Source organism: Pristiophorus japonicus, chromosome 4 (assembly GCF_044704955.1).
Source record: "Pristiophorus japonicus isolate sPriJap1 chromosome 4, sPriJap1.hap1, whole genome shotgun sequence".
NCBI lineage: Eukaryota > Metazoa > Chordata > Chondrichthyes > Pristiophoridae > Pristiophorus > Pristiophorus japonicus.
In genome coordinates this window covers 289941649-289955966 of record NC_091980.1, presented here as the reverse complement: position 1 = coordinate 289955966, position 14318 = coordinate 289941649, and the positions used below count along the sequence as shown (strand labels likewise).

Here is a 14318-nt window from a genome sequence, read left to right as displayed (position 1 = left end):
GATGAGGAGAAACTTCTTCACTCAGATAGTTGTTAACCTGTGGAATTCCCTACCGCAGAGAGTTGTTGATGCCAGTTCATTGGATATATTCAAGAGGGAGTTAGATATGGCCCTTACGGCTAAAGGGATCAAGGAGTATGGAGAGAAAGCAGGAAATGGGTACTGAGGTGAAGGATCAGCCATGATCTTATTGAATGGTGGTGCAGGCTTGAATGGCCTACTCCTGTACCTATTTTCTATGTTTCTATATTTCTAAACCATGACAGTGAATCTTGAGCATTTATACCGTCATCTGAGAAGGTGTTATAGTCAATCACATTCCCAACTCTCTTTTTTTTTACAGTTTTATGATTTAGAAATAAATATTTGAGCTTTCCCATTTCAATTTTCCGGTGATATTTTATTAACGGTGGTATTCCATACTGCCTCCATGTTCGGTCGTAAAGTAGGGAGGAGAGGGCGAGATCAAAGGATGGTTGTTATACATTACAACTTTAGACCCAGGTTATAGTGGCATTAGGCGACAGGAAGAGAAGTTTTGCTGAAAGTTAATCCTGCCTGTCTTGAAACAATGCACTGTTAGTTGAGCCACATTAACTTCTCCAGGGAGGGAATGGTTCAATTAAGTTGACTCATACATAGTTCAATGACTTACTTCTTTCTTTTAGTTGCTCTAGAATCTAGGTCGCTACTTAATGCCCCAAGACAGCATACAATAAAGGTAGCCATTTGCCTGTAAGCTTTCTACGAGTTATCTGTCAAGTGACTATTGGGTCAGTTCTCTAAGGGATAAATCCAATTAGGAATTTTAAACGGTGGTTCTCAATCCAAGTGCTTAAAATAGACACCTATTGTTTCGGAGAAAAACAAAATAGCTTCTTGAAGACGATGGGCGTCGATTTAAAGTTACATGAACAAGGGGGTCTCACTGTAATTGCAGACCACCGGGTATTCCCTGCTGTGATACTAAATCTGATACATTTACATTAGACACTTATTAAATAGAGCTATTATATTCCAATGCAATTCGGTGCAACCCAAACACATGGTTCTTAATTTTATCCAATAATTGACACCAATGGATGTTGATTTTCAGTTTTTCTCTTCCCATGCTCATGTTGTAGACTAATACAACACAGGAGGAGGCCATTCGGCCCATCGTGCCTGTGCCGACTCTCTGAAAGAGCTATCCAATGAGTTCCCCCTCCCCTGCTCTTTCCCGAAAGCGCTACATAAGTTTCCTTTTTAAGTATATTTCCAATTCTCTTTTGAAATTTACCATTGAGTCTGCTTTCACCACCCTTTCAGTTAGTCCATTCCAGATCATCATAACTCGCTAGTAAAAAAAATTCTCCTATCGTCCCCCCTAGCTTTTTTGCACTGGCTTATAACCCACTTGAGCATTCATAATAATGGGTAAAACTTTTCTAATTGAGAGGAAAATGCCATTAATTCAACCCATAATAAAACATTATACTATGCAGTTTTGGGAACCATAATTTGCAAAACAGCCTTCAACTTTAACTGAAGTTGGTATTTTGTAGGCTATACCATAGTATAACCATCGGGGGGGGGGGGTGGCGGGGGAGGTTGCTTTGATTGAGGGTAAGTGTCCTCACAAATTATGGGTAATGCTTTTCTGTTCCTCTCACTCCAAGGCCCTGAATTAATGATTTTAAGATCACCTCCCGGTCCTGTGACATTTACTATCAGAAGGAATAAGAGCACTAATGTCATGGGAACACCATCACCTTCAAGTTCCCCTCCAAGTCACACAGCATTGGGGCAAATATTACCATTATTTCACTGGGTCAAAATCCTGGATTGCCCCAGCTAACAATATCGTGTTGCACCTTTACTATAAGGATCACAACGGTTCAAAGAGAAGGTCCACCACCATCATCTCTGGGCAACGAGGGATGGGCAATAAATGTGGCCTAGTCAGTGTCTCCCACATTCCGAAAAGTAAATATGTAAAAAAAAAAAAAATTGCCCCTAATGTTTCCCTCTCATTCTTTATACATGGTCACTCTTCTTGAATATACTGTTCCAAACAAGGACTAAGAACATTACTGAATATACTGCAGCTTGAAGGCTTTATGTCTCTATTCATGGGCTGTTATACAATCTTTCTGACCCAGCCGGAATAAAAGCAGACAGAATTAAGAATCAACATAGTTGCAATGCATTACCAAAAGCACCCTTTCGCCTTAACGACATCAATGAAACATTCACTCATTAAAACAAACATAGCTGAATAACCTATCAAATATTAAACCCACGCCCCCGGAAAATCAGGGGTTTAAAATGTGTACTGGGATACAAAGATAGTCAGTCTGATCACTGAGCTCCCTCGGAAGTTGATGACGGTGTTCACAGTGACCATTTCAAGATCCAGTACAATTTCTCTCGGTCCGCTGACTGGACGTGTCATCACCACGGTGGCACTGACGGGCCCAGTTTGCTGTAAGTTTGTGAAGAAGGCAAAAAAAAACAGCTTATTTATTAAGGGTGTGGGAAAACATTTAACATTGCTCATCTTAAATAAGTACTGCGTCCTTAACTGGCCTCACCCCTCCCTATCTCTGCAATCTCTTTCAGCCCACAACCCCACGAGATCTCTGCACTCCACACATTCTGCATTCTCGAGCATCCCTGATTATAATCGCTCACCCATCGGTGGCCATGCCTTCGGCTGCCTTGGCCCCAAGCACTGGAACTTCCTCCCTAAATCTCTCTACCTCTCTTTCCTCCTTTAAGACGCTCCTTAAAAGCTACCTCTTTCACCAAGCTTTGGGTCATCTGCTGTAATTTCTTCTTATGCGGCTCGGAGTCAAATTTATAATAAGAACATAAGAAATAGGAGCAGGAGTAGGCCATCCAGCCCCTCGAGCCTGCTCCGCCATTTAATACGATCATGGCTGATCCGATCATGGACTCAGCTCCACTTCGCTGTCCGCGCCTCAGACCCCCTTATTCCCTTATCTTTTAAGAAACTGTCTATTTCTGTCTTAAATTTATTCAATGTCCCAGCTTCCACTGCTCTCTGAGGCAGCAAATTCCACAGATCCACAACCCACTGAGAGAAGAAATTTCTCCTCATCTCAGTTTTAACTGGGCAGCCCGTTATTCTAAGATTATGCCCTCTAGTTCTAGTCTCCCTTATCAGTGGAAACATCCTCTTTGCATCCACCTTGTCAAGCCCCCTCATAATCTTATACGTTTCGATAAGATCACCTCTCATTCTTCTGAACTCCAATGAGTAGAGGCCCAACCTACTCAACCTTTCCTTATAAGTCAACCCCCTCATCTCTGGAATCAACCTTCTGAACCTTCTCTGAACTGCCTCCAAAGCAAGTATATTCTTTCATAAATATGGAAACCAAAACTGCACGCAGTATTCCAGGTGTGCCTCACCAATACCTTGTACAACTGTAGCAAGATTTCCCTGCTTTTATACTCCATCCCCTTTGCAATAAAGGCCAAGATTCCATTGGCCTTCCTGATCACTTGCTCTACCTGCATACTATCCTTTTGTGTTTCATGCATAAGTACCCCCGGGTCCCGTCGTACTGCAGCACTTTGCAATCTTTTTCCATTTAAATAATAACTTGCTCTTTGATTTTTCCTGCCAAAGTTCATGACCTCACACTTTCCAACGTTATACTCCATCTGCCAAAGTTTTGCTCACTCACTTAGCCTGTATGTCCTTTTGCAGATTTTTTGTGTTCTCCTCACATTGCTTTTCCTCCCATCTTTGTATCGTCGGCAAACTTGGCTACGTTACACTCAGTCCCTTCTTCCAAGTAGTTAATATAGATTGTAAATAGTTGGGGTCCCAGTACTGATCCCTGTGGCACCACACAGGTTACTGATTGCTACCCCGAGAATGAACCATTTATCCCTACTCTGTGTCTTCTGTTCGTTAGCCAATCCTCTATCCATTATAATATAATGCCCCCAACCCCGTGAACTTTTATCTTGTGCAGTAACCTTTTATGTGGCACCTTGTCAAATGCCTTCTGGAAGTCCAAATAAATTACATCCACCCTGTTCGTTACATCCTCAAAGAATTCTAGCAAATTTGTCAAAAATGATTTCCCCTTCATAAATCCATGCTGACTCTGCCTGACCGAATTTTGCTTTTCCAAATGTCCTGCTACTGTTTCTTTAATAATGGACTCCAACATCTTCCCAACACAGATGTTAGGTTCTCTGGTCTATAGTTTCCTGCTTTTTGTCTGCCTCCTTTTTTAAATAGGGGTGTTACATTTGCAGTTTTCCAATCTGCCGGGACCTCCCCAGAATCCAGGCAATTTTTCTAAATTACAACCAATGCATCCATTATCCCTGCCGCTACTTCTCTTAAGACCTTAGGATGCAAGCCATCAGGTCCAGGGGATTTATCTGCCTTTAGTCCACTGAGTACCACCTTCTTAGTGATTGTGATTGTGTTCAGTTCCTCCCCCCCTTTCGCTCCTTGACAATCCACTGTTGGAATATTATTAATGTCCTCTACCGTAAAGACTGATACAAAATATTTGTTCAGAGTTTCTGCCATCTCCATGTTCCCCATTACTAATTCCCCAGTCTCGTCCTCTAAGGGACCAACATTTACTCGAGCCACTCTTGGATGCAGGGTTATCATATCTGTTTTGTCTTATAATACTGCTGTGAAGCGCCTTGGGACATTTTACTACATTAAAGGCGCTATATAAATAAAAGCTGTTGTTAACAATTTATTCTTTAAGGGGAAAAAAAAACATTTTTATAGTATCATCATTTACTAATTCCACTCGACATGCAGAATTAAACATTTATATAATGTCGGCATCCAAGAGCGTTATTTCCTCACTGTCGGTTGTATTTAGGAAGGTGGTGGTTGAGGAGGTGGAGATTTTTGAAGGAAGCTTCTCTAAAATGTGCCTCAGCGGCTAACGTTGGTAGGCTTTGAAGTGATTGTTCCAGAGTGGTTATTCCTGGCTCTGACAGGAGGCAAATCTGCTCTACAACTCCCAGGGGCTGATTTTTGTCAAATGGTAGAGAACTGGTGCAAATCTTGCCAATATAAAAGTGTGCCAGTCGTAAACAATATTGGGGTGTTTGTTTATTTGCATAATCATTCACAGCACCAGATTTGGATGTAGGGTTACCATCTCTGGTTGGACATATTCCTGGCGGTTTCATCACATGACCCTCCTGCCCAGTCAAACATCTTTCTCCCTTACCTCCAAAATTACTTTAATTAAGTGTTCAAAGAAATTGAAAAGATCTCCTAATTTTTTGAATGCCCCTGTGATTTTTGTCCCTTGGTGGCTCGCTGCAGTGTCCTGCAGATTAATCTTCAATTCCTGGAGACTCCGGGGCAATCCTGACGGGTTAGCAACACTATTTGGATGTGTGCGAGGAGTACACTGGGGTGGGGCAGTAAATTGCTTGGGGATGAAATTTAAATGGATGCAGATAATGGAAGAGAAGCAGCAGAAGAGTGGGACAAAATTATTCGTGTTTTTGGAAAGGCTGAGAAGTCATTTCAACCCATGGGAAGGCTTTGTCAAGGGGGAAAAGGGAGAGGCCGACGGAGTGATAGCCAAATGTGAAGGAAAAGGAACTCCATGATCGGGCATAAGTCGATGGTGCAGCCCAGCACACAACCCTCTGTTTGATGGCTAATGACGTGGAGGTGGTGCTGCAGAAGTTGGCAGCGAGGAGGGTGGCCCTGTTTACTACTCCATCACACCATTGCAATAGGCACCACTGCAGCAGGCAGCACCACAGCAGACACCATTGCAATAGACAGCATCGCAGCAGGCAGCATCGCAGAAGCACCACGGCAGCAGGCACCATTGCAATAGGCAGCATCGCAGCAGCACCACTGCAGCAGGCACCGTTGCAATAGGCACCATTGCAATAGGCGCCATCGCAGCAGGCAGCACCGCAGCAGGCAGCAGCACAGTGCACCTGGAAGGAAGTGGAGTCCAGTTGGAACTCACAGCTGACTTTTACTCTCGCTGCCTGTCAGCTGCGAGTACCCTTACGTAGAAACATAGAAAATAGGTGCAGGAGTAGGCCATTCGACCCTTCGAGCCTGCACCACCATTCAATAAGATCATGGCTAATCATTCACCTCAGTACCCCTTTCCTGCTTTCTCTCCATACCCCTTGATCCCTTTAGTCGTAAGGGCCATATCTAACTCCCTCTTGAATATATCCAATGAACTGGCATCAACAATTCTCTGCGGTAGGGAATTCCACAGGTTAACAACTCTCTAAGTGAAGAAGTTTTTCATCATCTCAGTCCTAAATGGCTTACCCCTTATTCTTAAACTATGTCCCTTGGTTCTGGACTTCCCCAACATAGGGAACATTCTTCCTGCATCTAACCTGTCCAGTCCCATCAGACTTTTATTCGTTTCTATGAGATCCCCTCTCATCCTTCAAAACTCCACGAGCTCAGACGAGATAGTGAGGCCAAGAATGCTGATAGATCAAGAGGTCAAAGGGTGGAGCCACCAAAGGTAGGAGGTGGCAACTGTTGATTGGACTGACAAGGGAAACGAAGAAACTGCCTTTGAAAAATTGAAAGCAAGAAGGTACTGTGCAATGAAACCAATGCAAAATATGTTTTGATCCAAAATGAAATTGGATTGAGCGCATCATGTCTATTTCAGAAACACTTTACTAAGCTAATGCTCCCAAAGCAAATGTTTCTTTTTATGCTGGATATTCAGATGCTTTTCTATTGCACTCTCAAGCGCAGCTACAGAAGCCAAGATCTTACCCTCATGTAGAACTCCCTGCCTTCGTTCCCAGATTTGATCTGGAAGATGTAGTAGGCACCTGGGTAGCGGGTTGTGGCCTGCATTTGGAAGATGTCTGAGGGCACGTTCCTGCCTGACACAATCTCCATGTATTTGTACAGAATGGTGAAGGGCTGGTCTGTGCAGCCTGGGTTTTCTCCATGACACATACAGCGACTGCAACACAAGTGAAGGTATAACAAGTCAGCAGATGGATTCACAATGAGATGTTTCTCTACCTATAAATGCATCAGAGAAGAGCGTGCTCATTTGATTTACAGTTTTTCACCCATTTATTTGATTCACCCATTGAGTAAACTAGGCCTGTATTCTCCAGAGTTTAGAAAAATGAAAGATGATCTTATGGAAATATATAAAATTCTTCGAGGGCTTAGATGCTGAGAGGCGGTTTCCCAGGCTGAAGAGTCTAGAACTAGTGGTCATAGTCTCAGGTTATAATCTACCAAAATTCTCTGGACTCTGGGGAGGTACCATCGGATTGGAAAACAGCTAATGTAACGCCTCTGTTTAAAAAAGTGGACAGACAAAAGGCAGGTAACTATAGGCCGGTTAGTTTAACATCTGTAGTGGGGAAAATGCTTGAAGCTATCATTAAGGAAGAAATAGCGGGACATCTAGATAGGAATAGTGCAATCAAGCAGACACAACATGGATTCATGAAGGGGAAATCATGTTTAACTAATTTACTGGAATTCTTTGAGAATATAACGAGCATGGTGGATAGAGGTGTACCGATGGATGTGGTGTATTTAGATTTCCAAAAGGCATTCGATAAGGTGCCACACAAAAGGTTACTGCAGAAGATAAAGTTACGCGGAGTCAGAGGAAATGTATTAGCATGGATCGAGAATTGGCTGGCTAACAGGAAGCAGAGAGTCGGGATAAATGGGTCCTTTTCGGATTGGAAATCAGTGGTTAGTGGTGTGCCACAGGGATCGGTGCTGGGACTACAACTGTTTACAATATACATAGATGACCTGGAAGAGGGGACAGAGTGTAGTGTAACAAAATTTGCAGATGACACAAAGATTAGTGGGAAAGCGGGTTGTGTAGAGGACACAGAGAGGCTGCAAAGAGATTTAGATAGGTTAAGCGAATGGGCTAAGATGGAGTACAATGTCGGAAAATGTGAGGTCATCCACTTTGGAAAAAAAAACAGTAAAAAGGAATATTATTTGAATGGGGAGAAATTACAACATGCTGCAGTGCAGAGGGACCTGGGGGTCCTTGTGCATGAATCCCAAAAAGTTAGTTTGCGGGTGCAGCAGGTAATCAGGAAGGCGAATGGAATGTTGGCCTTCATTGCGAGAGGGATGGAGTACAAAAGCAGACAGGTCCTGCTGCAACTGTACAGGGTATTGGTGAGGCCGCACCTGGAGTATTGCATGCAGTTTTGGTCACCTTACTTAAGGAAGGATATACTAGCCTTGGAGGGGGTACAGAGACGATTCGCTAGGCTGATTCCGGAGATGAGGGGGTTACCTTATGATGATAGATTGAGTAGACTGGGTCTTTACTCGTTGGAGTTCAGAAGGATGAGGGGTGATCTTATAGAAACATTTAAAATAAAGAAAGGGATAGACAAGATAGAGGCAGAGAGGTTGTTTCCACTAGTTTGGAAGTCTAGAACTAGGGGGCATAGCCTTAAAATACGGGGGAGCCAATTTAAAACCGAGTTGAGAAGGAATTTCTTCTCCCAGAGGGTTGTGAATCTGTGGAATTCTCTGCCCAATGAAGCAGTTGAGGCTAGCTCATTGCATGTATTCAAATCACAGATAGATAGATTTTTAACCAATAAGAGAATTAAGGATTATGGGGAGCGGGCGGGTAAGTGGAGCTGAGTCCACGGCCAGATCAGCCATGATCTTTTTGAATGGCGGAGCAGTGTCGAGGGGCTAGATGGCCTGCTCCTGTTCCTAATTCTTATGTTCTTATATAAGGGGTCGGCCATTTAGGACTGAGATGAAGAGAAATTTCTTCACTCATAAGGTTGTGAATCTTTGGAATTCTCTACCCCAGAGAGCTGTAGATGCTCAGTTATTGAGTATATTCAAGACAGAGATCAATAGATTTTTGGATATTATGGGAATCAAGGGATATGGGGACAGTGCAGGCAAGTGGAGTTGAAGTAGAAGATCAGCCATGATCTCATTGAATGGCGGAGCAGTCTAGAGGGGTCAAATGGCCTACTCCTGCTGCTATTTGTTATGTTCTTATGTATTATTAAAAAACCTTAGGTAGGGCATGCACTTCCTAGCCACAAAACTAACTTTCCATTGTCATGATTTTGGTCAATTTTTGTGTCAACATTTAACATTGTACGTTGTTATTTCAACATTTCTCATTTAATTTTATTGTGTCAACTTTCTCAATGTCATGGGCTCTGGCCACTAGATGGCTCTGTGAAGTGAATCTTTGAAGTTTCTTTCCCAACTCCGTCACCATCTTGTATACATAAGTCAGTTTATCCACTGGCTGTGGGCACTGGCAATTTGCTAGGAAAATACAGAATTTTTTTAGCTGCAGGCATGTTTGATCAAGGGGCAGCCACCAATCATGTAATTGCACAATTTTTCTATTTACAAACTCGGCAAAGTATCTTGCAGCGTAATTCAGCTTGTTTAAGGCAAATAAATAACTCAATTAGTTCTTGAAGAGTCATATTTTACCCTGGCTTCCTATAAAATTACTGATAGCCATTTCTTAAGGGTTGACTATACACATTATACGTGAGCCAGAGAGCCAAAGATCCCAGTGTGCAAATACACAATAATATAACTCAACCCAAAATGGATTGGATGGACAAGGAGCAATGGAATTTCCTGATGTTGAAAGTGAATTGTTACAAGATATAAATATATAAATTTTACAACATGTACAACAGAAAGCATAATGGTTATGAGCAAACCACTGAAGCCTCCTATTTTATCATGGGTTAGTGTCCCCGATCAGCTAAAACGTTACGTTGCAGTACCGTTGTCCACCAGAGTACTTACTTTTCATTCAACTGTATATAAGGATCCTGACAATTCACTTGCTCCAGACACTTGTAGCCTCCCGGAATGTTGAAGCAGATCTGTTCTTCTGTACAGGTTTGATTACCGGTCTCACACTCGTTAATATCTAACAAACAGAGAAATATTTAGACATGTTGTCTGCACTCTGGACTCTACAGAAGTTCAAACCACTAGATTCTCCCGCAGTAAATATTAACTGGCAATAATAGGGTTACCACCTCCAGCCGGGCGTATTCCTGGACATTGCCTCACATGACCTGTCGGTCCAACCGTCCCGCCCTCACACACCTGCCGTTGGTCGTCCGGCATGTCCACCCTCACACCGCATTGCCTCCCCCTACCTATTGGAAAACAAACTCTTCATCCCCCGATTGGATGAGTTTGGCTCTCAGTCACGCAGCCTTTTTCTCCCCCACCCTCGTCTCCAATATTTTTATAACTAATAAACAAAAGTGGTGAAAGAAAATGGCCCAGATATTGTGGTCGGAGGCGTACCGCGGACAGAGGCCTCCGATCACAATAATTTCTACCAAAGTACATGGTGGTCCCAGAGGTTTGGCAACTTGAGGTCCTGGGGCTCTATGCCTGCGTAGGGACCCACATATCCCAAGATCGTATGGGTTTCGTATGGATCTCTGGGATCACGTGGGCCAGCCCAATCTATCAGAGTAGGGGGGGATCCCATTCATAGTTATGTAAGTTCCGTATTTACAGAGCTGCCATAAGTATGAATGAGAATAACCCCAATAACACACAAACATTGAAAGTAAATTTAAAAAACACATTACATATTTGAAATTGATTAAAATGCAATTTAATTGAATATTTTACACAAACATGTATTTTTTGAATTTAAAAAAATGTTTTAAGAGGGCTAAAAATAAACTTACCTTAATGGATAGGGTTTATAATATATAAATGAATGTTAACATTTCATTTTTCAGTTTTTCAAAACTTTTATGCTACTAAAAGCAGGCCTGACTCCTACTTTTATCAGGGTAAGAGTTTTAAGGACATTCGCTGGGCAGGAGTTAGCCCAAATCTCTGTCCGCAGAGGCCCTTTTCCTTCGCATGCGTGCGATCTGACAAAAGCCGTATCTGCGATACGCCGAAACCCGGAACTTGCGGGGACCCCACGGACATGATTTCAGCCCCAGTGATTTTTTTAAAATGCCCCATGTTATTTCTCCCTGGTTTGCTCACAGCAATGTCCTGGGGATTAATCTTGAATTCTTAGATGCTCCAGGACAATCCTAGGCAGGTTGGCAACCCGAACTGGTGGGCATTTCAGGATAAGCAGTACTTCGAGCCTCAATACTAGGTGATGCTTTAAAAGTGAGCCCGCATACCGAGAATTAGATTCGTGGGTTGCGATCAGCGAGTCCTGACTCATGCTCGGGGCACAGTGAGCAATTATTCTTACTGTTAGGTTGGCCACAGTGACACCCCAGTCAAAATATCAATGTTGGGATCCTGAAACACTACAGGGCTGATCTCCCAACCAGGTGTTGCCACGGAGAATCTTGCTGCAGGCTGCACATGTCGAGCGATCTCGGGACTTGCTGCTTGTGATGTTCCGTCTATTGAAACCAATGGACAGAATAAACACTGCCACACCCATCATTTCCCAATGTGCGGCCTGAGGAGTGAAACCCATGGTTTGAAAGCAAAGCTGACCAACATACGCGCGCTCCGTGCACGGAGAGCACCTGAGTGTGTATATGTGGAATTCACCCTTCTGCATTTTTTTTAGGAAAAACTTACTTTCCCTTCTGCTGTTGCCAGGTGAGGTGACGTGGCAAATAACACCAGTTGAGGCAAAGTACACGGAAGATCAGATTAAGTGCAATCAAACCACATTTCACTCCAATTTCAACACATCTTTACCTTGGCAGCTCCTGTTGTCATTGTACATAGTGTAGCCCTCGGGGCAGACACAGTAGTAATCGCCTGGATCATTCACACACTGGTGCTGGCAGAGAAACTCTGAGAAACTGCACTCGTTGATATCTAGAAAGGAGAACCAATATCTAGGTCAGAAGCTGTGAACAGAGCACTGTTGTGTTGTACTTTCCAGACTTATAACACATAGCTGCTTTTCTACTGCACTGATATATCGGTGACAAATACATAACGGTTTGATTTGCTCTATGTGTAAAGTTAAAGAAAAGTTTTTAATTAATACATTATTCTCAACATTTTAATAAAATAAGTTGTTCACAATTTACACAGTGGTAAATGGACCCCACAGATTATAGGTGCTGTTGTTTTCTTAAATCCAAACTCCACTTCCTATTGATTTTTTTACAAAAACAAAACATTTTATTCAAATGTTATGCTTCATTATTGAATAGAAAGTAAACAAATGTCATAAGACACACATCACTTAAGAAACACCACCATTTATTTTTGAGCTGGGGGATGAAACAGTATTTGGCTTTTATCGTCATTGAATACACCCAGATCAGATCCTAACTCAGGAAAGTGACTCCAATGTGTTACTTTCCTCCTGTACTCGTCTCCAAAGGAGCACTGAGCTGTGGTCGAGGTTGCCTGAAAACCTGTTTATTGACCCACATTCCTGTGCGTTAACATTGGTTCCATTAGCATTGGGCTGTTTACGCTAAAGGCAGTGGGAGAACTGTCATGATCTTATTGAATGGTGGAGCAGGCTCGAGGGACCGTATGGCTTACTCCTGTTCATATTTCTTATGTTCTTATGCACATCTGTCATCAGCTGAACTTCGCTAAAGTAAAAGTACCTCAGAGCCTCCCCATAATTAGTACAATACTATGCTCCAATCCCAGCCTCAGAAGAACATCTAGACTGCAGTGTTGGGAGTTATTGACCAAATTTCAGCTCGGCCATTTTTGTCATCTGTCTGATACAAATTGATGCTGAGTTTGTGCCCTCTGGGTTGCGATGTCCCAAACGTATTGGAACCTACAGTTACTGGTGAGAGCAGACTTTATCCTGGGACAAATTTCAGCATAGTTTCCAGAGCTGAAAGAACAGTGCATTAATATACTTGTATTATCCCCCCTCAATCCTCCATTCAAATCTCAAGATGCCTGTATAATTAAAGGGCATGATGATTAGATTCAGAGCATTTTATTTAGGTCCTTAGTTTTATAACCTATATCATAGCAAAGATTGATCTGTGAATTATTCCGCTAAATGGATCAATTTAGTACCTGATTGACCTGTATTCTACTGTAGACTGTCCAGGATAAATGTTAGCGCTTACTGAAAATTGCTTTGCCATAACAATATGTTTTTTAAAAAGTATATTTCCCAACAATTTGTTTATATAGTGTTCAGTAATGCCAACTCCCATGAATTAATTGCGAGACACACTATTTTTAATTAACATTTACCGCAACTCATAATTTTGCTATTTAACTGTGAAAAGTCAAGCGGCCGAAAATTCAGGTAAAAATTCACTGTGAAAATTCAGCTGTGAGCAGAAGTTCCTGCGGCAGGTGTACCGCCCCTGAAAGGAAGTGGAACGCAAAATATTGCGTTCCACTTCCTCTCGGGGGGTGGGGGCGTGACTGGGCGCAAAGGGATACGACGTTTCCAGCGCTACGTGGTGAGTCGCTTAGTGCTGGCGGGAAGACCCTCCCCTTCCATTAAAGGGGAGGGCCAAGCTGCCGACTCTGCGGGAGGGAAATGGGGCCATCGCTGGATCTCCAGGGAGCGGGGTGCCGTGGCAGCAGCCTGGCACACAAGTGGAGTGCCGGGCTGCAAGATCGTGGCACGGATCCGGCGATCTACAATCCAGTAGACCGTAACCGGTAAGTCGGCCATTTTAACATTTTTGACTGCCCCTTTAAATTTCGCCCCATGAGTGGCCTACAGCGCAATATGTGCCCTGCGAAGATGTCGCTGGCATTGCCCACTGCAGCTTCACGGGGCGCGACCGAGTTTTCACTCCATGGCGAAAATGGGCCGCTGCGCGCAGTGATGATGTTGTCATCGCCGGCACAGCAGCCCGGGGCTTTACCGGTATTAGCGGGGCGCTACCGGTTAATGCCACCATTAAACTCCCGTAGAATTTCACGGGAGTCGGTAGCGGTGCTGCACCCGGGCGAAAAGTCGTCTGCGCCCCAGGGCTTACGGGAGGCGCAAACGACTTGATTTTTTTCCCCCGTGATTTTTTTCCCCTACTTTCTTCATCTTCGTTACGCCTCCTGGGGATTGGCTGTTCTGGTACACGAGGCTGTGCGCTACAGGACGAGGAGGAGGAGGGAAAGAAAAAAAACTGTGGGCCGGCATGTGCTTGATTGACAGCCTCCCAGCTGTAAGATTCATTGATCGACAACTGTTCATGGGTCTGGCACTTTCAAGGAAACACGAGACTTTCCGGGGAGCAGCCAATGGAAGAGTGAGGAAGGCGGTGCCTTTTTTGGTGAATTGGGGTGGCGTGGGCGGTCGGAGTCAGGCTGTGGCTCTGTGTTCCTTCCCCGGGCCGAGCTG

General features: G+C 43.5%; 1 protein-coding gene across 1 annotated transcript in view; it reads right to left on the bottom strand.

The window, feature by feature from the left end:
- Positions 1 to 2271: 2271 nt before the first annotated feature.
- Positions 2272 to 14318, bottom strand: part of LOC139262377 (fibulin-5-like) — a 164361-nt gene continuing 152314 nt past the window's right edge. Inside the window, exons 8-11 of the mRNA XM_070877565.1 lie at positions 11726 to 11848; positions 9818 to 9944; positions 6782 to 6977; positions 2272 to 2464 (exon numbers count right to left, since the gene is read on the bottom strand). Coding sequence (XP_070733666.1) covers positions 2303 to 2464; positions 6782 to 6977; positions 9818 to 9944; positions 11726 to 11848 — 608 coding nt within the window. The 3' untranslated portion in view covers positions 2272 to 2302. The remainder of the gene's footprint in view (positions 2465 to 6781; positions 6978 to 9817; positions 9945 to 11725; positions 11849 to 14318) is intronic.